Source organism: Clarias gariepinus, chromosome 10, assembly GCF_024256425.1.
Source record: "Clarias gariepinus isolate MV-2021 ecotype Netherlands chromosome 10, CGAR_prim_01v2, whole genome shotgun sequence".
Classification (NCBI taxonomy): Eukaryota; Metazoa; Chordata; class Actinopteri; order Siluriformes; family Clariidae; genus Clarias; species Clarias gariepinus.
The window spans coordinates 18,235,043-18,262,146 of NC_071109.1; the positions used below are offsets into that span (position 1 = coordinate 18,235,043).

Genomic DNA, 27,104 nt, shown 5'->3' on the forward strand with positions numbered 1-27,104 from the left:
TCCACCTGGCATTTTTCTTCATGATTTCCTTCCCATTGCCTCAAACACGTTGTCACACTACCTAGGGTCAAACACCAGATACTGGCTTGTGTGTGTGTCCATGCAAGAAGGTTTTTAGTCTTTTGCGAGGGCCAAATTTTCTGGTAAGAATGGGCATAAACTGCTTTAAGTTTAGGATTATGAGCACAAGTCGGTATTCCCCAGGAGTTGTTTACATACAGATAAGAATGCATTATATGAAAATTTTAAATCGTCTCAAGATGGTCTTCAACATGTCCCTTAGCGGTTACTTGTCCCTACGTTATTTACCTACATAATGCTGTTTAAATATATGGAAATGCATTACAAAGACAGTAAACCAGTGTGTGTGTGTGTGTGTGTGTGTGTGTGTGTGTGAAGGTAAATAACATCATCCTGCAGGATGTGCGTCATGAAGAGGCTGTTGCTGCACTGAAGAACACTTCAGACATGGTCTATTTGAAAGTGGCTAAACCAGGCCCTGTGCACCTCAACGACATGTACGCACCTCCGGATTATTCTAGCAGTACGTACCTCCTTCTGCCAGTCTCCACTTCAAATCATAAACATTTCCTATAAAAAAAAATATTTATCTTGAGCTTCAGGATTAAAATGCATTCAGTGTTAACGGCCATTCAGCATTTAATATATACAGTCTCATAATAAAGCAAAAATTGTTATATGTACTCAACATACCCATCAAATGTCCATGACTTTTATAAGAGACATTAAGACATGATTTAGTGTACTGCTGTGTAGTTTTGTAACAGTGCAGAGGTGTAGCAGTGGGCGTACCATGTCTGCTCTTATTCCAGACTCCCACATGCCACAGTGCTCCACACACAGCCCTCCTCCACTCTCTTTCCTGCTGAGCGAGGAGGCGCACACAAATCTGTGTAAAGTCACACCTAACGCTTCTGCCAGGCACCAACTGGGCTCATGCGCACATGCTCACATGCTTCGTCTCTCATCCTAGCTTTATCTCTCACAGACACGTGTGCTTTTGCGACGCATACATGCGGCATTAACCACTTCAGGACTAATCATCTCTCTTTTTCCCTCTACTGGTCTCGCCCTCCCCCCAGCCTTCCCCACCATGGTGGATAACCACGTCAGCCACAACTCCAGCATGGCATACATGGGAGCCATGGAGCCCAAGCCTGTGTACCAGCCTCCTCAGGTCACCCCCTCACGATATTCTCCAGTGCCACGACACATGCTGGGGGAGGACGATTTCACGAGGTCAGCTCTTCACCTTTTATTTGCTTTCACAAAATCACTTACTGTGTAAATCATGACAGCTACAAGTAAGGTTTAATTTAAACCAGGACATTTGATTGTGCGGAATAACAACACAGTTATCAGAAGTCAAAACTGGATTTATTTCTTTATATAATCCCTGCTACACTACTGCATTGTCCCAGCGTTTTACTTGTGCTTGGATACCATCAAGGTGGAAAGTGTTTTCAGTTGAAAAAACTGCCTGATTTGATCACCAAAAGGCGTTCTGTTTGTGCAAGTACAATTTTGCACACTGCACCACTTGCACTTTACAGGAACTCCGTTGGTAGTTCTTACCACACCCCCCGTGAAGTCCTGACCATGCTCCAAGCCATTTGCACATGTTTGTGCCATTAAGGGGGGTTCCTGGGAGGCCAGCGTTTCACATGTGAAGCAATCATGTCCATTTCCAGTGTATGTCCAGTGTTCTATTTTGATGGTATCCAAGCACTAGTGAAATACTGGGATAAATGCATCAGTGTAGCAGGGGATTATATAGAGGAATAAACATACTGTACTGTAGTTTTTACTCTCATACTTGTGTTATTCTGCACAATCAAAAGTCCCAGTTTGCTCTTGTACATTGTGTTTCACTACAATTGGATAGATTGTGATGTTTTGCATGATATATTATCTCAGACCACACAGTTTATTTTGCTTTATTTGTTTAATTCCTATTAATATTACTGATAGAACAGATTATTTTTAAGTAAGTTATGGATGTGGGCAGTATAACATAACTGGGTTCTCCATGTTATGTTTTTGTGTGGTGGTGTATTTGTGGGATAAATAGAAAAATGAAAGATAAATTAAGCCTCGCCAGATCTGGGGGAGCACATACAGCGCTTGTGGAAAAGAGCTGATTTTGGGAAGTGGCATTTAAAGATTCAGCCTTTAACAGTGAAAAACTGCCACAGTTTCCTGGATGAGATCATGCTGTGACTCAGTCCAGCCCCCACTACATTCAGTCCAGGGACATGAGAGCCCCTGAGGCTACTCTGTTAAATCAGAAAAGTATGAATTTTTACTGATGCATATGTGTATGTGCACAAACATGTCTCTGTATGCATGTTTAATGTACTGAACATGCCAAAGTCTCTGTCTGTGTGTCTGCTGTCTCTGTGTCTGAGCCAGCCCCATTTACTGTGTGATTTCTGTACTCTCACTAGGGCCAAGCCTATTTACAGTGTCATCCAAAAAGCTCTCAGTGATATGAGCCCTCCCTCGAACCACCTGTGCAGAGGGGGGACTGGCAGGTACTAACCCATTGCTTCTTGCTCTGCTCAGTCTATCCCAGCCTAGCCTAGTTAACCTGCCCTGACAGTCACCCCTTCTGCACCCTCCTAGCATCACCGTCTCACTTTAGTCACATAATGATGTGTGTAGTGTGCAGATCTGTGAACACTGTAAACCTGGATAAGTCAGCAGGACTAAAAACAATGAGGCAGTGGCTCCCAAGTGGCGACAAAACAAAGAAGCATTTGTCTTAATCATTGAACGATTTATATGAGAATTTGTATACAGATGATGCCACAGCCATCCATGGTCAGGAGTCAAGAGAACAAAATTGGTCATGCTGTCTGGGTGGGAGCGATGGCATTATTACATTTGTGAGCCTATGCATGCAGAACAGGTCAGCTTTCACATCTGTTATTCTGCTCTGTATAAAAAGATGCAGATCTGTGTGCTTTCATCCCCAGTGGTTAGTGGTTGTTGTATAATAGTAGAGAGGGACCTAGTGGGTGGCGATTGGCCTAGACCAAATTAACCAAGAAAATGTGGAAAAACGATTTTAAATAATAGTAATAATAATAAATATTTTTAATAACAATGCAAGTTTTGGGAATGAGTGATTCTTTCGATTATACTGTAATACAGTATCAGACTTTTTTCTAATGTGCAGTTTCATCTAAGGCAAAATGTTGGTAAAAGAAGTAAACATTTTTGGCTATTCAGCAACTAATATATTGTTGAATTAAATTAAATATTAAAAGTAAATAAATTAAAACAAATAACCTTGTGACAATTGCTTTTAATTAAATAAATTTTACTTAAAAGTGTGACACTAGGGTTTAGCTAGTCAATTAAACCCCAAGACCTACGGAGATAGAGCATCTGTCATCTTCTCATTTTCTTGCCTCTATTCATCAATATTGTCTTCATCACTTTCATGACGCCGTCTCGAATCTTATGATTAAACACATGTAAGTCTGATTCCTTCATTAGACTGTGTGTGTTTGTTAGATGTTTTAGTCTGTGTGATATACTGTAACTAACTGGTTAGCATGTACCGTAACTGTAATCATCTATCATCCATTTCACTCAGTATTGTGTATCTATTTTCAGTGATTATTTGTGCTGCTTCTTTTTCAGTACAGTATGTTGCTTTTAGTTAGTGTATTTTAATTTGATCATTTAAATGGAATATTTGCAATTTTTTAACTAAAAGTATTTGTTCAGTTGTTTGTGCTACATGTACCGCTTAAGGAAAACTTTACCTATTGGTATCATGCTCGACTTAAGACCAGGATGGGTTTCACTGCAATATGTAATCCGCATGTTCGTGCAAGTGGAGAAACTGAAGGGGTTTGTTTTACTAGTGTCTATTTAGCACTATATAGTTAACGCTAAGTGTATGCTGCTGTTCCAAAAAGAAATTCTTGCACTCTTATATTTTATTCAACTCCCTTTAACTTTATGGTTATGGTGCCCAATATGTTTCCCCATGTTCCCAGAGCCACCCTTTAACAATTAAACTCCTGGAATATGGAGGTTTTTCTGCATTGTTGTGATAACTTGGTCATTCAGTCCATTCAGGTCGTCAGCTGAATTCATTTTATTGCCACATATTGTTGCTGAGCCTAGACCTAAAGAACCTCCAGTAGCTTGTAAAGTGGCAACAATACATGATCGGTGCGTCACCTTATGCACTTCCCTTCGTACCCTGACGCATCCAGTGTCATTCTCGATTCATCTGATCACACCACATTTATTATTATACTGTATAATATCATGTTTAACCACATAGCAAATGACTTTATAAGGGAATTAGTTTATGGTCACAGTGTCCAGTAATCACCCCAGTGGGGATGAGTTTCTCTCATAGGTTCTTTTTCAGGGTCCTTGCTTATTAGGGATAAATAGATAAAGCTATTCATTGTGATTTTTAAAAAGTTATATATATTTTTTAAATCACAATGTATAGCTTTATCTATTTGTATATATATTCTTTTTATACATTCTTTACATAAAAAAAAAATCTGCAATTTTTTATTTCTGTAAAGATGCTTTATGACATTGTCCACTGTAAAAAATTTGCTAAATAAAATTACATTTAATTTAATTATTGCACCCCAACAGCTATTTAAAATCTGTTTACACATTTATATATAGACAGACATTCTTCATGGTAGTGTAAATATTTTAACCATAGCTCTATTTTCCGTTTGGCACAAGCTCAAGTAATGAGGTCTCCCAAGTGAATTGCTAATTCTGGTGGGTGTAAGCAAATTCTATTTTTTGCACATATGTATTTTTATGATTATAGTTAAAAATACACCCACATTGACATCAGTGAATCAGCACAATGGGAACTCCACTGTGCACAACTAGTTATTTAAGAAAGGGATTTCATTGGCTATATCAGCAGCAGGCTCAACTTCTTAACAACGTATTTATAGGTAGATTGTTAATCTTATCTTATAAAGTCTAGAGATTCTAGACCTTACCAGTGCACATGCAAACACACACACACACACACACATACACCAATGTTGCCTTGAACCACTTCCACGATATGTGTTTTGTTCTAGTTATATAACAATAGTCTGTTCTTCCTATAATTAGATGAAAAGTGAGAAGTTGATTTTGTGATCAGGGACAGTTAATCCGGGAGCACAGTGCTGCAGCTGCCCTTCAGTTATTCAGGGAGAAGAGCAAGCCACACCCAGATCCCTCCACAATCCCCCCCCCCACCACCAACGCACACACAAAAATGATTAGAGTGATAGAAAACCTGTACTCCCATACATGCATAAACATACTTGAGTTAAGTCACATGTAGACAAACAATGACATACACATTGTTAGGATGGAAAGATATAATTTCGACCTTGGTACTAATATGATATCATAATACTTAATACCAAAACAATACTATACGAAAAAAAAAGATAATACTTTCCCTGTCTTCAACCTACTTTGTAGTGAAAATAGATTTTTCAATATATATTTTTTTTGGATAACATAGTTTGTATAAATAAATAATAAAGTTATTTTCATAGGTATTACAAAAAGATGAATATGTAGAGTTATGGATATAAATGTGTAGTAATTTTTGTATGGTGTTATGTTGCTCCTGTGTGTGCGCGTGTGCATGTGTGTGTATGTGTGTATGACACTCACTGAGTCATAGTTGGGACTTAGATCAGCGTTTTGGCCATCTGTGCTTCCCGCAAGCCTGTCACTGATACATTTGCATGTCTATCTGATCCACCTTAGAACCACAGTCTCTGCCAGATGCATATTTTTGAGATTCAGTGGAGATCTTCTGCCTACCCGTTGTTAGAATGGAAGCCATTTTATAGCAACATGCTGTGCCAACATATCCAAGCTCAGAGCTACTGAGTCCAGCATGTAATGTCACTATTGCAATGTGATGAATATACAGGTTTTATCAATCTATCTACCTACCTATCTACCTTTCTCTCTCTCTTTCTCTCTCTCTTTCTTGTTCTATCTCTCTCTCTCTCTTTCTTTTTTCCTATGGGCGGAAAAGTTTTTTAATTGATTCTTGAAAATTTAGCTTTAAGTCATCAAAATCCTTGAAAATTTGTTAATCAAAAGCTGTGTGAATCCTGCATTTGAGATTCAACCTCATTATAGCGGATTTTGAAAAGTAAAATCTAATCAAAGCATAGGTGGTAATGTGTAATAATGACTGTGCAACATGAAATTGTTGAATTAAACTGTTGCCTCCACCACCAAAATAGAAAGACCCTTTGAGAGGGAGATATTATGATCATGTAACTGGTATGTTGGTGTGCCAGGGCATTGAAAAAGTGATATTAGACCGCATCATCATTAAACCAACTCTGTGGAAGAGCATACAGGATGGTACCCTTGCATCCCTACGACCTATTTTGTGTCTTCTGTTTCACAGAATTGCCCAATAAAACAAGGAAACACCCTGCTGAGGTTAGCATCAGCTGAGGTTTTGTGGGAAACGTCTTTGAGTTATTTGACATCACTGATTGCTTAGTACACATACAGTTCATAGTAGACTAATCAGTAACTTTACACTGAGCCAATAGTGACTGTAAAAATGGGTGGTCTCTTTATAGCTCATAATCTAAAAACTATATTACTCTAGGTATCTTGGGACTGCTAAGTCATGGTCACCCCAGTTAAACTACGGAGAGGGTTTTTTTTATTTTTGGCAACATTAATCAATGTTCTGAATTTAAACTGTTAATCATTTATCACACCTAGTTTATTCTTAGCTGCTCCAAAAGGCTTGGCATATCTTGAACAGTCTGTTGCTGCAGAGTCACAGTAGAATAAAGTCATGTGACATGAGGCAAAGAGCTGTGGTAGAGTATTAACTCAAAACTTTAAAAGAAAGAGGAAAACAGAGACAAAGAACAGAGTGGTATGTGACAGCCATGGAAGGCATGAACCTGTGATTGTGCCAAAGCGAACGTGTTTCCCAGAGAGAGTGTTTGTGTGGAGATGTGTCAGCTCTGTCCACCATTAATCACCAGAGCATAGCCAATTACTGTGAGCACAGGGAGAGAAAGACAGACACAAAGAGGGAGAGAGAGCGAGAGAGAGAGAGCGTGTTGTAGCACACAGGGACTGTGTGACCCAATAAACAACCTCACAGCTTCATCCACAGCAGGAAGGTTAGGGATTTTCAGCCTGTGCCCCATAAGGCCAGGGGGAGGGCCGCTCACTACAAACATTATCAGAGGGAGACAGACAGCAAATGTACCAGAAGGAGCGATGGAAACAGTGTGAGAAAAGGTGACAGATAAAATGCTACTACTATCAGTGCCTAACTGTTTCATTCCTAGAACACATGAAAATGCAACAGTAAGGGGATGCAGGTCTCAAAGCATGGAGGAGAACTTAAGTCATGATCTTTGGAAATGTATGTATTATTTTATCCTGATGGCTCTCATTTGGCATTGCATTTTTCCCTCGCATTTTTCTCAGACATGCATGTCATACAGCAGCTTAACATAAGAAAATGTTGTTCATTTGGACTTCATGGTTGCTAGTTAATTTAATAGAAATAGAAAAATAGCATGGCTGGATACTCATCCAGAACTCACATACTGTAAGTGATAAACATTTAAATGTCACAAAGGCCTTTTTCAAACACATTTGTTTAAAAAAAAAAAAAAAAAAAGGATCTTAATATCACAAACAGTATGTTTTTCTTGCATAAGAAAGTGAGGGTGAATGAGGGTGTGTAAGAGTTAAATCTTACTCTGCTTCTGTGTTGAAGCAAGTGTATGACAGCCAAAGTGGAGCTGTTTCCCATCATACCCCTACAGGCAGAGATTCCACACGCTTGCAGACAGACACAAACACACCATGCTAGAGAGCGGACAGACAAATAGATGGCTTTGGAATAACTTATAATACTTACATTAGAGGCTGCGTGGCATAGCTGGTGTCAGGCACCATGTTCACCGTGAACATATCCTCATCTGTGCCATTGCTGAGGTTAAATATGGAGAGACAGGGTAAGAAGCACGTCTCCTCCAGGACCTGGGACGGGACCTCCAGGTAATCGCACACTAGCTTGAGGAGACTAGTTTCACATGCATGCTTTGTCTTCTTTAAGATCTTCCAACCTTTTAATCCAAATGTCTTTTGATATGGATGTGAAACTTTTCATGCTAATTGTAAATGTAAAATGTAAAATATACATATGATGGCACAGTGGCTTAGTGGTTAGTACTGTCGCCTTGCACCTCCAGGTCCTGGGTTAAATTCCTGCGTCGGGGCTGTGTGCATGTTTTCATGTCCTCCTCGTGCTTGGCGGATTTCCGGTTTATATAGTTGGACTATAGACTATAGTTTTTAGATTTACGTATGTATGGATATAAATACAGTACCAATTTGGACAAACCTTCTTATTCAGTGTTTTTTTTTTTCTTTCAGTATATTAATACTGAAGACATTGACATTATGAAAGAACAAATAAGGAATTATGTAGTCAACAAAAATGTGTTAAATAACCCAGAATATGTTTTATACTATTCATTGTTTGGAAAGGCTTTCCAACAATCTTGAAGTTTGCATCGGTGTTGAGTACTTGTTGGCTGCTTTTCCTTTACTCTTCAGTCAAACTCATTTAAACCATCTCAGCTGAATTTGGATCGGGTAATTGTGGAGGCCAGATCATCTGATAGAGTACTCTCCGTCATAACTTTTACATAACCTAGAAGTATTTGTTTTGGGTAATTTTCCTGTTGAAAAACAAATGATGGTACCACTAAGTGCAAACCAGATAGAATGGTATGTCACTGCAAAATGCTGTGGGAGACATGCTGGTTAAGTGTCGGTATCAACAGTAAAGCACTCCCACACCACCACAAGTCCTCTCCTCTAAATAATTACTAATAATTTGGCAGTAAATTGGCATGTTATTTTTCCACAAGTAAATTAGCTTAGGTGGATTTTTGATGCAAGCTTTAATTTTTCTCAATTATTTTCTCTTTTGAAGGTAAACATATCAGAATAACGTATGTTGTAGTCTTTTGATTGAGAAAACACTACAAAACTATTTGCTATATTCCCAGAGTGCCACATGTACAGTACAGTTTACTCGTTTATATCACCAGTTAATATACAGACATAATAGACTCTAATACATTTTTTATTTTGATGTAGCGCCGTGATTTTTTTTCCTGCGCTGACTGTTCTCTACAAGCACCACTATATTAGCTTGGTAAACATGACCTGTTTTCTTATTTTCTGCTCTTCATTTGAGCTAAATGATTATTTATGGTCTTAAGTTTAAGAGAAGTAGACAGTCCATCATTAAGTGCCACTGATTAACGGTTTTAATCAGCAAAAGCGAGCCACAAACCCCAGGAATCAAAGAAAGATGGCTGATGGTAAACCCAAGTACTAAACTCTGGAAGAACTTTAATGAATGTTCTTAAATGGAAAACATGAATAATACATTGTGGAAATCAGAGTTTTGAGGTGTCTGTGGTACAACTTGGGTTGAATGTATGTCTCTGGTCCCTGCATTCAAGTGTGTTTGGAGATGGGTTTTTGATGGTTCCTCAGTGTGGGTCAGACTCTTCAGGATGCCAGGACTGGGCAATCTGGAATGTTGCTCTGCTTGTAGATGAGTCACGGGAGCTAAAACAGAAGTGGTTGAGCATACTGTGCATTTTAGCAAAACAGTACTTGTATCTTTTAAAGTTTCTGTATAAAAACGAAGGCTTGTCACTCACATTGAATATATTTCACAGATTAAATCATATAACTTTATTTTATTGATGAAGGTGTTTAGTGTAATATAGATTTTGAATAGATTTCATAAATTAAACACATTTCTCCCCAAAGGTGGTCACTTCCCACAAAACAAAAAGATGGAGGTGTTGATTTTTTGGGGAACCTTAAAATATGTATAGAGACAACTGCTTTACACATTTAAACCAACCCCCTCCCCCATCTCTCACACACTCACACACACACACACACACACACACACACACACACACACTAAGGTACATCTGTTTATCCACCTGTCTGTCTGTCTTACTGTTGTTAGTTAGCATGAGCTATGCTCCATGTCCTGAAGATTTTTTCTTTGTTTGGCAGGGAACCACGGAAGGTTCTGCTGCACAAGGGCTCCACAGGCCTGGGCTTCAATATCGTGGGCGGGGAAGATGGAGAAGGAATCTTTGTATCGTTTATCCTGGCAGGTGGTCCAGCTGACCTGAGCGGCGAGCTTAGAAGGGGAGATCGAATCCTATCGGTCAGTAATTTCCTATAACATTTCACACTTTCTTCTGGTGCTTCTCTTGTTTATGTCATATTAACATTGATTACCATTTATATACCAGCAAACCGGTGACAGGATGATGGGCACCCAAGGCTCATCTATGCCTGTGGGGAGTAAAGGTTAACACATCTGGTTCGATCCCATAAAAAGATGTCCATTTTAAAAAGGCACCAGAACACCCAGTGCACCACAGCTTATTGAGCCACAATGAAATGGCCCCACCCTGCAATCCATAGGATCGGCTACCAACTTCTTGGTGTACACCAACACTACAGCACACCGCAGAATTCTTGTAGAGTCATGCCCAGCTGCCCAGGTGGCACATGGGGAACCTACACAATATCAGGCATAATGTTTTACATTGTAATGTTATGGCTGATCACTTTATATAATGTATATACTGTATACGGTATATGCTAGGGATGGGAATTACCCGGGGCCTCCCAATACAATATTATCATGATACTTAGGTGCGAATATATAGTATAAATTGATAGTAAAGTCAGCTCATCTGCTTGTTAATGCAAAAATCTAATCAGCCAATCACATGGCAGCAACTCAATGCATTTAGGCATGTAGACATGGACAAGGCTTTCTGCTGAAGTTTAAACCAAGCATCAAAATGGTAAGGAAAGGTAATTTAAGTGATTTTGGACAATAGAAGAATGTTTTCCAGAGACATTCGGTTGGTAGGGACAGAATTTGGTGTAAACAACATGAAACCATGGATCCATCTTTGCTAACAGTTCAAGCTGGTGGTGTTGATGTAATGGTGTGGGAGATATTTACTTGACACACTTTGGGCACCTTAGTTTAACTGCCACATGTCACAAAGCTAAAATCATTTCAAACTGATTTTTTAAACAGGACAATGAGTTTACTGTATTCAAATTACTTTCACAGTTACCAAATTCCAATCCAACCTTTGGGATGCGTTGGAATGGGAGAGTTGCCCCATGGATGTTCAGCCAACAAGTATGCAGCACTGTGTGATGCTATCATGTAAATATGGACCAGAATCTCGAAGGAATATTTACAGAACTTTGCTAAATCTGTGGCAGGAAGAATTAGAGCAGGCAAAGGCAAAGGGGGGCCCCAATCCAGTACCAGGGTGTATGTGTGCAGGCCCAGTAAAAAAATCGGGCACACCTTCTTTTTTTAATGTTTAATTTTATTGTTTTTATTGCAGTCTCATGAGGAAGTCATCTGGATTGATTTTACAACAAATTAAAAGTAGCTTCTTTGCACAATTGAAAATATACAACATATTCTGGGTTGTTTAACACTTTTTGTTTACTACATAATTGTGTTCTTACATAGTTTGGTAGTCTTCTGTATTAATGTATCATGTTAAAACGAATAAAAAACTAAAGAGTAACCAGTGAAAAAGAAGGTCTGAATACTGAGTAGGTCTATAGTTTGCCACCAAAACAGCACTGACCCCTTGATGCATGGACTCCACTAGACCTCTGAAGGTATCTGGAAACAATCTGTCAGTAACAGATCCTTTAAGTCATGTTAGTGGCATGTTGGGTCCTCCATGGATCCCACTTATTTTTCCAGTACATCCCACAGATACTCAATTGGATTGCCATCTGGCGAGTTTGGAGGCCAAGTCAAAGCCTTGAACTTGTGGTTGAGTTCCTTGAATAATTCTTAAAGCATTACACTGCCTCCGCTGGCTTGACATCTTCCCATAGTGCATCCTGGTGCCATCATTTCCCCAGGTAAGCGATGCACACACACCAGGCCAGCCATGCGATTTAAAAGAAAATGTGATACATCGACCAAGCCATCTTCTCCCATTGCTCAGTGGTCCAGTTCTGTTGCTCTCATGCCCATTGTAGGGGCCTTTGGTGGTGGACACAGGTCAGCATCGGCGCTCTAACTGTTCAGTATCTATGTAGCCCCTATTCTCAACAAACTGTGATGCACTGTGTGTTCTGACCCTTTTCTGTCAAAACCAGCATTAACTTTTTCAGCAATTTGTTGTACGGTGCCCACCTGTCGCCAGTTTACTGGTTTTCTCTTTTTGAACCACTTTTGGTAGGTCCTGGCCAATCAGGCTAGAAACATTATAATAATATTCAGACAATTTAATCTCTCTTTTGTGTCAGGTGAATGGTGTGAATCTGCGAAATGCCACTCATGAGCAAGCTGCAGCTGCATTGAAGAGGGCTGGTCAAACTGTCACCATTATCGCCCAGTACAGACCCGAAGGTACAGATCGTATTAAATTTCCATTGCATTGTATTAGTAAAATCATGTGCTATGTTTTGCATGCATACAGTATATACTGTACATGGCAGAGAAGTAACACGTGAGCTGATCTCTAGCTTTGTATTGATTTAAATGCTTAGGAAATACTTTGTAAGAAACCCCCACGTTGGTGTCCATTTGTAAAGATGTATTCATTATTCATGAAAGACATTTGAGATGTGCTGTGTGGTGAATAGGAAGTCTAGGCTGAACTCCCCACCTCATTTGGTTCATATTTCTTGCTGGTTGAATGAATTTCATGGTGCAGGAATGAGGATATGTGGGGTATCTCTTTAAGACAGGTAGACTACAGAGCCTCGCCTGGTTAATAAAAAACAAGTGTGCAAACGAGGACGTAGTTGTTGGTGGCTGATTTCGAGTTATTACCGCATTCTACAGGGAGCTGCTGTATTGTGTGTGTGTATTGTGCGGCCTTGGTGCAGCTCACCAGCTCTGACTAACTCACGCGCAAGTTAAGGGGAGGAGGGATCACCGTAAACTCACTCCTGCGGGACTCTACAGAGGAGAAAGAGAGAGAGAAGTGAGAGCTCGGAAGAACAGAGGACAGAACCGCGGGTTAAAATCACAGAAGTTTGTGTGTACATGTTGTGGGACTGGACATCCAACGGGTGTGTGTCCCGTGTGACCAGGTTGCGAGTCTGAGGTAAACTCGCGCGCTGGAACGCGGATCTCCGAGTGTGATCATGCGGTTGCCGTGCTGAAGGGAGGAGCAAACCGAGGACGACCGAAACTGCTTTAATCTGCTTTTATTAAGAAAGCCTCTCACTTGTTTCAGTGAAGAACAAAACAAGACAGCGTGTATGCAGACAACAGCATGATCCGCTGCTAGTTTGGTTACCGTCTCGGTGCTTTTTATAAGCCGCTTTATGTTTTCCCGAGCGGTTTGAATAGGCGGTGTGTGCGTGTGCGCGCGCGTGCATGTGTGTGTAACTTGGCTACAGCAAACAGAGGGAGCTCCAGCCGGGCGGGTGAGGAAAAAAAAAAAAACTCATTTATTACATACAACATGGGGATTAAAGTAGTTTGTGGGTGTTTTTAGATTTTTAAAAGTATGGAATAATACAGTGATATCGGGTCTGGTGTAAAATGTGTGTGTGTGTGTGTGTGCTCAGTTTTCCTTTTCTAACGCTGTGCATTGTTTGGTCAAATTGAATTAGCTAGGTTTGCTGTTGTTTTATTTGCGTTACAGTAATTTTACTTTGTTCATTTTAGCTTTAGGCGATTTGAGAATTGTTTTCCAAACATGTGACATTTACAGTTATTGATATGAACTTGTAACATGAACTAAGTTAGCCTTTTCACGGCTAACAGCTCGAGCCGAGTCTCGGTAGCACGGTGTGTGTTAGCTTAGTCACTGTAAACCACTTTCCTGAGAATATCTGGTATCTAGGGCTTCAAGGGTAGCAACCCATAACCATGCGAATACACAATATTGGTTTGTGTCATTGTTTACCAGTTGAAAAGTTTGTTTTATTTTTATTTACTCTCATTAAAAACATCAGATGTACATGCAGGTAAAGACACTCAGGTGTGTCAGGAAGTGACCTGATCAAAACTAAGGCATGAAGTCTCACCCGCATTAGTGGATTGTTTGCTATATTTGTGTTGTTGCTATATGCTTTCTCTCTCTGTTGTTGTATTTTATTTTTCCTGCAGTCCTACCTGTCAGTTTGTAGTGCACCTTATGTATGTGGCTAAGTACTGTAGAAGGACTTTAGCACAACTTTTAGAGTGAACCACTGGGTTTAATAATGTTTGTCCAGCAGAATAAGTATGATAGAGTTAGTAGTGTGATTACTTCTGCATAAACTATGAGTGGAATGTGGCAGTAAGTTATCTGTTTCAGCATGCTCACTCTGATCTCTATAGTCATATGCTGTTGAAATATAATTGGACTCTCCCAGGGGCTTGGACGTCTACATAGAAATAGAAGTGACGTGGTAATTTAGGCCAGAATAGATTATTGAACTGATGTGGGACCTGAATTTGAGGATAAGAAAAGACGTAAAGCTAGTGCTTCTTATTTAAGCATTTGACATGTTCATTCTTTTAGGTTAGTTATGTAAGGGATAAACGAATGCGGCATGTTGGTGTAGGAAAAAATAACTGCATTAATTGACCACCCTTATTATTGCTGTGAACCACATTTATTATTACCATATTATAATATAATAGCTTTTTACACTTTATTCACACTAGAAGTATGTACAGGTTGGTGCAACACCCTCTTTTACTGTGACTATTGTACTGTTTATTTGTACTTGTACTGTTGTAGTGTGTTAGTTCTATGTATTTGAAGATGGTTATATTTTCTTTAAAATTTTATCAGATGGTTTATGTAGCAGCATAGTGTGGGGAAACATTTTCATTTTACTCTGTACTGAACCAAATGTATATGGTTAAAATAACAAAAAAGCCACTCGACCTGACTTGAGACCAATCAACAACAAGGTCCAATGCAAAACAGATTAGTCAGTACCCATTATCACTTGTGCCATGACAACACCAGCCAGTTTTTTTTTATTTATTTAATTAATTAATTCAAGTTAATAAGACAACCTGTTAAGATCTTTGCAGGGTTCAATATGAGCAAACATATTTTTGGCCAGTTGCTGTCCTGTTCAGGTCACAAGTGTTTCTGTGACCCATCTGGCCAAACCCCTTGTAGTGCCATACTGTTAGTAAACACACTCATAAACATAGAGCCTAAATTACCTTGATGCAAACTTGTTTACTCAAGCAAATTATTTCTACATGTTTATTCAGTGGTGGTTGTTTAAACAAAAAGGGCCAAGAAGCTGCCTGCTAAATAATGTTGAAGCAGAAACCGTACGTCTGCTCGAAGTTTAAACTCCAACTTTGATGTCCCTTCACCATCTTTCTAAACTATATTGTAGTGGTTCCCTTATACTGCCAATTTTGCAGCTAATGAGTAAGTATCATTCTGAAACATTTGTACCTACCAGGCCACAGGGTGTGGATCTGCAAATAATGCATGAGCAAAATGCACACACCAAGTTTTCTGCAGACATAATGTGTAGATTAGTGATTGAGGTGAAATAAACCAGCCCACTGCTATAATAATCATAATAATCATAATAATAGATTCAACATATGAAGGTTTTTTCTAAATAAATCAGTTTTGTTGTAAAGATGAATCATGTTTATTTTTATATTTTATGTAGATATTTTTGTGCAGAGGTTTAAAATAATTTAGAAGAAACAGTCTTACCTCCGAGAAGTATCAAGGGCCAGGCAACTATACAGATTTGTAGTGTATTAATTTGGTAATGGGTAATGTATAACCAGTCGCGCTGATGCCAGCACATAAGTTTCACTTTGTACTCTTGTCTTTTTACTTAAGCTTAAACTTTTGACCTAATCAGCATATCCCATGTCTGACTAGTGTCCTGTTATATGGTTAAGGCCACAGGCACAAAGAGCAGCTGGGGTAAAAGAGGTTGTATTGGTGCTTCAGTATTGGCTTCTCAGATGTCTTCCTGGGCATGGTGCCTAGTGCGTCTCTGCCAGCTTGAGCCTGGAAATGTCTCTCAAGACATTTCTAATTGAAGTTCAATACAGAGGGCGTAATGAACTCCATAGAAAGTCCCTCTTGTTCCTGCTTTCCACTCCTTTATTAATTCATTCTTTCATTTTCTCTTTAATGCAGCGATGATGGGCAACCATTTAAGTTTCTGTAAGCGGACTACCGTTGATGGCTTCAAATATAAATTTTCTCCTGCCACGTTAAACTCTTATACAGTAGCACCAAATGGTCTTGAGCAGGAAGTGCAACTGTTCCAGTGCAGTTTCCATGGGGACTCAGTTTGGTGCACACATTTTATCTGGACGGTTTAATAACGTTAAAGAACAGAAAAATAGATAAACAGCAGAACTGTTTTAGCTTTTTGACAGATAGAGGTGATATGATAATGTTCAGATTTTCCCAGCAATCACAATGTTGCTGTTTTACCAACCACTTAAAAAACATTTAAACTTTTAATTACCAGGTGAGAAAAATCTAGCTAGTTCAATGGATTAAAGTGCTAATTATTCGAAAAGAGGTGATAGTTTTCCTTAACTAGCCTTGCCATGCTTTTTGTGTTTGATAGATGTGGTTTATGAGGACGTAACAAATGCTAGGAGTGGCAGCAAAGGTAGCAATGTAAAATGTAGCAATGTGGCATTAGCGCCACTAGTGTAAGAGAAAAATGAATGTAAAGTCTATGATAGATCTGCATTATAATTTGTATTTTTGAAAAAGTCCATGTTGAAGTGATGGTGTGATCATGCAGTGGGTACAACCATGAAACCACAAAGACAGATGTGCACAGATATCTTTATATGTAGTGCACAATTTATGGGGGGGAGAATCTTTAAAAGTCCAAAGCAAAAAGTGCAATGAACCTGTGAGTGTGAGAGACACTGCATGGACATCAACTGGGATGTCTGGTTGCAGAAATGACGGGAGTTTAATGTTTCTAAGAGCAAGGAAGAAAATTTTGAGTTGTGATGTTGGATGTCTGAATCAGAAAACTATTTGTAAATACTTTTTGATTTACTTTATATTGTTTAATTTAATTCTGTGCCAAAACAGTAAAAGACGGTCGTGGAGGAAATTAGAAGTAGTAATTTGTCCAATGAGTTCTGTCTTTCCAGTGTCCATTTAATCACAGCCAATCATATCAATGAACTAATGAAAAATCCTAACAGGTCAGCTTCACCAAAATCATGTATTGCAACTAAAATCTACATCAAGAAGTTAAGTATCTGACACTAAAATTGACTAATGCCATGTTGTTTTGGAGGATTTGCTTATACCCGACACATGGCTTCTATTTGGGGAGCACCTTGGACGTGACATCCTCAAAATTGCAATCGTTAAACATTACATCTTGAATGTACCCACGAACAGCAACATTGTAAGCATCGAGAGACTCGTGTGACTTTATTCACTCGTGTGACTTCATCTCTTGTATAAACACTCAAGAGTTTCTATGAGATATTTATGTTCGTCCAGTCATTGCAGGTTTATGATGCATTTAGGATCATTTAAATACTGACAGAGCCCAGCGCTTTAAGGACCTTTTAGAGTTGCACCATTTAAAAATGTTGGCTCATCTAAAAAGTCCTTTCAGTTTTTTAGTGCTATCCATAATTGATAAGTGGCTACCTAATCTCAGTCTGATTTCTAAATAAAAAAGACTACTTTGGCCTTTTTGCAACCAGGATATGCATACACTACGTTTTGTTTACAAACAGATTGGGTCTGTAAGTTTTTCACTGAAGTGCACTGTCTCTCCATCAGTTTTTATCTGGTCATGAGGTGTCTGGTAGATTGTTATTTATGTATTTTACAAGGTATGCACAAGCTTGTAAAGTTATAGGCTGTCAACATAGAATTAAAACTAAATCCACCAATACACTCCGAGTAGTCCCAGCATGAAAAGAGGTTGAGGAGGGAAATGAGTATGATGTTGAGCTAGGCGATTTTTAAAGGTCTGCCCTTTAGTCGACTGCGTCCATCTGTCACAGATCAGAGCAGAATATTTCCAGAGCGAGTAGTTGCATATTTATAGGATTTATATTGAATTATTGTAATCAACAAAATGAACTAGTAAGGTTTGATCAAATTCTCCATAAGGTTTGATGAATGAAATAGGTTTTCTTTTGTAGCTTCATATAGGATTTTTACTGTAAGGCCACACCTAACATATAAATGAGTTTAAAAAGAAGTTACCAGCAGACTTACTGGCGATGGCACCATCTCCATGGATGTCGCTGGTATTCAGTTTTATGTGTATTAGTATGTTCCAGGGTTGCTGGGGTCGGACTTACAGGGTTTGTGGCTTAGTCTGGATTATTCCATGTTTTTTTTTAAAAATTTTATATTAATATGAATATTTTAAGCACCGATCAGATCCTGATAGTGGCAGTTTGTTACATCCCTGCTTCAAATTATCTTGACTTAGTTAAGCTAAGCTAAGTTAATCCTTTATTTGTCACACATATATTACTGCACAGTAAGAGGTCCGAGGGCAGGATCAGCCATGTTACAGCGTTACAATGGCAACCTGGTGGAGCTGGGGCTTGAACCGTTGACCTTCCGATCAGTAGCTCAGTGCCTTAGCCCTCTGAGCTACCACTGCCCATAATAGCTAATAGACATGTGTGCCTTTTTTAAAGTTGCATTGCCAATGTGATTCAATGATGTTTAAGCCACTTTTATAATTTTTGACCGACAACTGCATTTTCCTTCAGGGCATATTTTAAAATAAGAAAAAAGGTTGAGATTGGAGAAAGGTTAATATTGATATTGGCTAATTGTGACAGCCTTATTCTTGTTTACCAAGTGTTTTGTAGTCATACTGTTTACTTGCATTTTTCTCAAGGTACAAAGTGGCTCCTTGTCTTTGCGATTGTCTGGTCTGTGATTGTCCTACCTGTGATGGACTTGCTGGATATTTTAGAGCTATTTTCTTTTAGGTTGTTTTTAAGCTCTTATGCATTTTTTTATTAGGGTGTAAATACCAGTAAAGTGGTAATGTTTACGTAAATATACTTAATTCTTCTGGTGTCCCATTAAAATGAATTGTTACAGAAAATGTCTTGATCATGGATGATTAATTGTATTTGTATACCTGTGGCAATTATTTGCATTGAGCTCGTTCTTAGTTCTTGTGGTGTGTGCATGTTGCATATCGCTCATCTAATGAGTACACCCGGACTACAATGATGCAGAGGTGCAACTGTCATTTTAATTATGAGGCAGTTTTTTTTTATAAAGTCTTGTTATCCTTCAGTGTTGCTCTAGAAATGTTTCGTTGTCAATGAATACCGGTAATGGGGAAACCTTTGTTCAAAGGTCTTCATCCCCTGTCAGAAAATGGGGATATTCGGCTTAATTATTATGCATGATTAATTACCTGGCATTAGCTGTTAGACTACAAAATGAATGTCCTCTGATTTTTTTAAGTTGTTCATCATTGTGCAGTTAGATGCTGGGTTTTATTTTTTGTGTCCGGTGTGGCACAAACACCACTGAACTTGCACTGTATTGTTCCTCACTAATAAGCAAAGCATCACAGTGCTTTGTTAATTTATGTTTAATAACTTTTTGCAGATGCCCTCATTTAAAGGGATTTATATTTATCTTCTTAATACAACTCTGCCATTGAGAGTTAAGAGCCTTGATCAAGGGTCCAGCAGTGTGGCATCTTGGGTGTGCTGAGAATGGGATGTGAACTTATTAACTGACAATTAGAAGTCCATGTTTTTAACTACTGAGCTACCACCACCTGTGTTTTTTTTTTTTATGAAGCTGGGGAAAAATACATTAAACAGACTACATATTAAATTTAACTATTTATAGTAAGCGCCACTTGTTTGTGCTTTTATATATTTTTAAACTTGGCCAACTTCACACTCCCTCCTCTGAAAAAGTAGCTTCCTTTGGATCATCAGGATGGACTACGATGGTTAAAACAACCAAAAAACAGTCCTTCTCCTAAGCGTGCCGCTTTAATCAGCCAATATGTGATCAAGAAGCAGGAATAGGAAGATTTTATTAAAACATTTTTAAGGACTTGAGTGTGGGATCATTTTGGGCTTCCTGGTAAATTATTACATTGACAGCCAGTGCGTGGTTGACTGAAATATTACAGTATGTTGAATCCAACAAAAACTGTATGTGCAGAATAGACTGACACTAATGCAACAAACTCTTTGCTTTGTTTATGAAAGCTTTCCTTGCTGATTCAGTCTTGGTTCAAGAAATTGTTGCTGTGAGTAGGAAGATTATATTTGGTAGAGGAGAAAGTAGGGTTCAAAATCACATCTAGGCCTAAAGGGTTTTGTGACACTGAGCGCACAACACGCGAGTGGAACAGTTCTAAGCTTTAGACAAACCCCCAGAGTAATTACCAAGTAAAAGTAAAAACAAGTGAAACAAGCCATAGTTAGATTTGTAACAATCTAACAAAAAAATAATAATTATTCTGTTTACATTCTGGACCACTGTCAATCCTGGGGGCGGAGCTTCACGAACATGAGCGGGAGTTATTAAAATGTGGAATCTACCCATCCATTAGAGACCCAATTTTAGAAAACATGCTTGATCTAATTGATGTTGTATTCAGTTGAAAGTGTAAGCTTAATGCAGATATTCTCACTGTTTGCATTGCATTAATCTTTGACATACACAAATGTATATCGACTTAATCTTGGCGTACTGAATTTGGATTTTGATGATCCTTACACCACTAACGTATGGAAATCAGCATGCCTTTTAAGCAATTTCCCTCTGGGTTTAATAAAGTTATTTGAATCTTGAATCTTGAATCTTTAAGCTGTGTGTTATTTATGTTGTTTGGGTATTTACTTGTGTATTTATTTTATTGCAGAGTACAGCCGTTTTGAGTCTAAGATTCACAACTTGCGGGAGCAGATGATGAACAGCAGCATGAGTTCTGGATCCGGTTCCCTACGCACAAGTGAAAAGCGCTCCCTCTATGTCAGGTAAGAGACACATGTCAAACTCACCCTCATGAATACAGTTAATTGCTGACTACATGTAGAAGATCAAAAGGTTATTCCATCTCATGCAGGTGAGTTGGTGTAGGGGAAAAAAAAGGAAGTGTAGTTGAGCATTTATTTAAACTTTGTACTTTGCCCTAACTGATAAAGTGTGTCAGACAGAGCTACACCTCATGCATCAGGTAACTGTAGTCATGTTTTTACTGACCCTGTACATTTTGGTGTAAAAGTTATAAACCGTTGAAATTAGCATGGCTTAAACAGAGATCCTCAGATTTTTTCAGGCTAATGTCTCTTTTGTGGATAGCGTCAGAGCTCCTCCTCCTCCCCCTTTCATGTCCCAGCTATCTCTGGCTTTCACTCATGAGAGATGTGGCACTATTATAACATTACAACAAGGCTCTTAAAAGGGAACGGATTATTGTAAAAATTTGATTGATACTTGTTATTTTAAGCATGTACCACATTTTACATGTCTTATAGCATATTTATTTTTAAAAAAAGTTATGTATGTCCTTTAACCATAACACTTGAAAAGATGGTCTAACATTTTGATGTAAATTATGGTTAAACGTTTTTATCATATCAAAACTCTTGTCTATCTTAAAACACTGACCACAATATATATATATATATATATATATATATATATATATATATATATATATATTTTTTTTTTTTTTTTCGCTAGCTTATGTGTGAACAGTTTTACCCGTTTAAAGTTTTGTTAGCAAACATCACGTACTTGAGGCATTGTAAGAGTGACGAATACCTTTTTTGGCAAAGATTACCTGACCTGAGCACTCTCCTTTTAAGGAAAATGTATTCGCAATTTTATTCTGCTCTCTGGGAAGTCTTTATGAAATTACGAAATGTTAAATACTATTTTTAGTGTTATAATTTTGATGTGTATTCAATACAAACAATTTTTTTTTTTTTGCTTTGCTTATCTTTCTAAATTACCCTTCAATGACAAACCTAACGACCTGGTTGTTCTTAGAAATTAGATGCACAGTTCAAGGACACAGACGAAACAATTCTTTTGTTTTTAGAAATAGTGAAGTTCATACTGTGCAGGGATGTAATGAAAAATAATAGGTCGGTAAACTGATATCTGATGAGCAGACAAAATGGACATGGAGACTTAAACTGACTAATACCGATAACACTCTAGACTGTGCTAATGAGGGGGGTTTCAAGGGGAGTGCTACATGTGTAACATTTTAGGACCTTTTTCTTTTGTTAGTTTTCTGTATTTTAAGAAAATCTAATGTTCTCTTAAATGAAAGGTTTATTATGGATACTGTCCAGAGGGTGAACAGACACTTAGTTCTTTGTACTTTAAGAATAGACCAGTTGCCTGAACTGATTAAGGATGAATAGTCACTTACCATTATCAGTTAAGAACAATGCCAGGCGAATGCCAATCATACCATGGATGCCTCAGCTAAGGTCAGGGTTCATGACTTCCATCATAAAACCACTGGGCAAAAAAATGTAATGTCAGAACAGCAAAACAGAAATCATTGCTAACTAAGAAGAATGTAAATGCTTGTCTTGGTGAATAATGATTTTGTGAAGTTTATGAATGTCGTACAGTATGATAGTTTGGCAATACTTTGGTGCGTCATGACGTGGTCACCTTGCTATAATTGAGGGAACTGTGAGTTCTGCTTTGTATCAGAGAATGTCAGGTCATCTGTCTGTGAGTTGAAGCTGAAGCGCAGTTGGGTTTTGCAACAAGACAGTGATCCAAGACACACAAGCAAGTCTACCCCACTATAGTAAAAAATTAAATAAAACATAATAAAGGCTTACAAATGTAAAATGTGGATCTTATTTTTAAATACTGGTCTGCATTCTACCCTGCACACGTGTGCAGGCAACACTTTTCTTGTCACATCCTATACTTGCATGCAGTTGGCCCTAAGTATATAACAAAAACTCAGTTCTGTGCTCATAAAAAAATCTGTCTGAATTTCAAGTTTTTAACAACGCAGTCACAAACAAGAGGCCTATGAAACCTGTTAAACATACAGTTAATGAGAGTAGAATGTCAGAAAAGAACCTGTGGAGCAGGTCTTCCCAGTTTCTTTAGGGTATTACCTGTCTGACAAGGTAAGACTAGAGGCTAGAGGCTCTGTACAGTGCCTGGCTCTTTGTGTTTTTCACCAACCACCTGGAACAAGTCACTTAGCATAGGGGAACTTGTCCATTGTGTTACAGTTAAACAAATACATAATTGTGCTTCCCAACTACATGAGTACCCAATTTACCTTTATTAAGCACATTAAGTAAATATTCATCCTGCAGCTTGGAAATAATACATGAACAATCTCTCTTAAATTTTTCCTGTAGCTGCTTTTAAGACTGGCACAACAATGAGGCAGAATGGTTTCAGTTGGTCAGTATTTTTGTGCTATCCTTATTAAGTATCTTGTTTGGGCGAAGGTCAGGACTCTGAATGTTCTTCATTTTTAGCTATGCTTCAGTTCATTTATTTGTATGCTTTGACCCATTGTCTTGTTGCATCACCCAACATCTCTTAAGCTTGAGGTTGTGCACTGGTGCCCTGACATGCTCTGCTGTAATAATGTCTTGATACAGTTTTGAGTTTATTGTTCCCTCAGGGATTGTAAGGCATCCATTCCATAAGCCAGCAGAGCAGCTGCAAATCATGATGCTCTCTGCACCATGCTTTACAGTTGGCATAAGGATTTTGTGTTGGTGTGTGGCACTTAGAAAAAAAAAAATTTATTTCCCCCGCCCCTCTCCATCTACATCTATGCATTTTTTCCAATAAAGTAAAAATTTGTTCTGTGGAGAAAACTTTATTCTTTTTGTTCTCAATGGGGAGGGATGAGAGGTACTTAAGTGCTCCCACATTAATCACGGCTCTACTGGCAGTCAGGAGCATCTGTGAGCTCACGCACGCGGAAGGCGCGGATAGCCGAGTGTGTTACGCCGCCCCCAACGGTGCATTGAGCGAACAGTTCGAAAAGATGAGGAAACACATGATAGTCTTCGGCCCTCCGGACTGAGTGGTAGTAGCTTAATGTGGGAGCCCCCTAAAGAAAATCAGTGGAAAAAATCCAAAAAAAGAAATGCTTTTATGGCCTTTTTTACCACTTACATTCACAGAACCTTAACACTTCTTTTAAGGTTCTGTGAATGTAAGGGGGGTCAGGACATGTTGTATGCTAATAAGTTGTTAATGACAAGCACTGATTTGTCAGTAACCAGTGTCTTTTGTTTGAAAAAATAAGTTTCGGAACAGAAAATAAATAACTTAATTTTGGTTGCTTAGCTGGCAACATCACCACATTTGAATTTTTGCATTAAAATTCACGTGTAACATATAAAATCTCAATCAACCATAACATTAAAAACATCTGCCCTATATTGTCCAATCCACTGGTTTTGCTAAAATAACTCGAGACACAAACTCCACGACTTCAGACGGCATGCTGGGGTATGTAGCATAAAGGTCTCCAGGGATCGTTCAGCACATCCTACAGATGCTTGATTTGGTTGAGAGCTGCTGAATTTGGAGGCCAAGTCAAAATCTTGAACTGTTTTTCGTGTTGCTCAAACTATTTCTGAATATACTTTCTACAGTAACTATTCTATGGTATTAGTCCAGGCAGGCTAGCCTTTGCCTCCCCGAGCACATCAGTGAGGCTTAAGCACCCATGACAATGTCGCCCGTTCACTGGATGTCCTTCCATTGACTACATTTACTATATTAGGTACTGACTACTGCATTCCAGAAACGCCCTATAAGACCTGCTGTTTTATAGTTCAGATTCTTGCTCTCACCCATTTTATTTTATTTTATTTTATTTCATCACCTTACCTTTTGAGGACTGACTGCTAACTTGTTTCCTAATGTATCCCAGCCTTTGACAGGTGCTATTGTAACAATGTCAATTTAATTCACTTCACCTGTAAATGATTTTAAAGCTATGGCTGATCGTTGTATGTATATCGTGGTTTGATGTAGGATGTTTCAAGGATAGTCTCACAAACCACCCTTAAGGGTTCATGACCCCCTTGTTGCTGAAACTTGTTAAAGAAGGGTCACTACAAATATATATTATCACTACAAATCAGTTTTCAGTCAAGAGTAATCACTTTTATTCTGTGATGAAACATTTCATTCCTGATACTAGGGATCTGTTTTTATCATGACAAAGCTCCATCCACAGGGAATGATCCTTGATAAAGGATCATAATGATGTAAGACAAACCCTTCACATTCAGTTGAACAACTGCATAGGGTTTTGGTCTGTCATGGGTGTTGTTCATGCCTGGTATTAACATGCACCATGATTGTGATCATGAAGTTGTTGTTGTGAACGGGATCTATTGAAATTTTTTTTTTTTTTTGGGGGGGGGGGCGGGGGCTTGTGATCTGATCCACCTTTAGAGGTTGTTTCGGTTTGCATTCGGTGACATTACATTTGTAGTGCTAACACAATAGTGTGTTTATATGGTTATGATGATAGCGGACTGCCTGGTTGACTGCATTATAGGCTAAGAACTGCCCATGCACGAGAGGACTTATGGGACATTACTGCCTGAAGTCAAATGCAACGAAAGATCAATTTAATAAATGTGAGCACCAACCTTCCTCCAGTAATGATGTATGAAATCTGACTCCAAGTGGTTACTAGAAACGATACTAAAATGGCAAGTGTAAAAGGCGACACCTTTCTGCTTTCTGTCCACTTGGGATGGATGTTAATACCATGAACCATGGTATGAACAAGACCTTAGAGGCAGACCTCACCTCAACCACCTTTTTGTTTTATTAGAGTGTCCATTTGTTCAGTTTAAGAGAATTCATGCACTGAAGCTTTTCTGGAAGTTTACTTTAATTTATTAAGTGTATAATTAAAGACTTGCATGAAACAATGAGTAGTCATCAGAGCTTTCTTTTTCTTAATTGTTTTTAATTGTTCTAAATTTGGTTACTGAAGCTTGTAGATAATAATGATGTATGTAGACGTACTTATTCAACATCCCTCTTCCCATCTGTGCAGGGCTCTGTTTGACTATGACCGGACCAGAGACAGCTGCCTACCCAGCCAGGGTCTGAGCTTCTCATATGGAGACATTCTACATGTCATCAATGCCTCAGATGATGAGTGGTGGCAGGCGCGGCTTGTCACTTCCCATGGCGAAAGTGAGCAGATAGGGGTCATTCCCAGCAAGAAAAGGTACTGCACTACCACCCGTGATGAATGATAACAGGTTCCCTTGAAAGTAAAAAGAGGTGTGGTTAGGTTGCTTTTCAGTGATGTATAAGGTATAAGAAAAACGGTTGGTTGCTTCTTAGAGTACTCCTTTAAAATTGGTTTCCAGTCTAGTTCATGGAATATGTAACAGCATCTACACAACAAACATTATGTGCACACAGTAAACAAAGCCTGATGATGGTGCCGAGACTGGTGAATAGCATTTTAAGGGAAACCTAGGAATACTCTTTGTTAAGCCACTTGTTGAGAAAGCTGCATTAATACTTTAATTAAACACTACTTTGTTTCCTTTCTACAGGGTGGAAAAGAAAGAGCGTGCTCGATTAAAAACTGTCAAGTTCCATGCTAGGACAGGCATGATTGAGTCCAACAGGGTGAGTGTGACTGAAAAGCACCTGACTCCCTCCCTCCGGTCCACTTTCTGTCATCCTGTGTAAACTACATGCTAGATTCACCTGATTGTGGGTATGGGAAAAGAAACCTTCTTATTAAAGTTAGTGAATAGCAGTTGTCTCATAAGTCTGCACGTGTCACTGGGTGTGTGGAGAGGAACAGGTCTACACACTTGCAGACAGTTATAATGCAGAAATTCTGTCATCCTGCTCTGTGTTTTGCTGAGACGTCCAAACATTTGGTTTGGTCGAATGAGTTTGCCTTCACTGTTTGCTGGACCTTTAATTAGATTCAGATTGTAT

General features: G+C 38.7%; 1 protein-coding gene across 12 annotated transcripts in view; it reads left to right on the top strand.

Annotated features, from left to right (window-relative positions):
* The window catches only part of dlg3 (discs, large homolog 3 (Drosophila)), an 83,836-nt gene that overhangs the window by 49,899 nt on the left and 6,833 nt on the right, over positions 1 to 27,104 (top strand). For 6 of the 12 annotated variants that reach the window (XM_053505233.1, XM_053505240.1, XM_053505235.1 and 3 more), the window contains 8 exons: positions 400 to 544; positions 1,086 to 1,260; positions 2,469 to 2,555; positions 10,150 to 10,306; positions 12,451 to 12,553; positions 21,016 to 21,130; positions 26,194 to 26,370; positions 26,708 to 26,783. In XM_053505233.1, coding sequence (XP_053361208.1) covers positions 400 to 544; positions 1,086 to 1,260; positions 2,469 to 2,555; positions 10,150 to 10,306; positions 12,451 to 12,553; positions 21,016 to 21,130; positions 26,194 to 26,370; positions 26,708 to 26,783 — 1,035 coding nt within the window. The remainder of the gene's footprint in view (positions 1 to 399; positions 545 to 1,085; positions 1,261 to 2,468; positions 2,556 to 10,149; positions 10,307 to 12,450; positions 12,554 to 21,015; positions 21,131 to 26,193; positions 26,371 to 26,707; positions 26,784 to 27,104) is intronic. The other 6 variants (XM_053505234.1, XM_053505242.1, XM_053505238.1 and 3 more) reach the window with 3 other exon arrangements.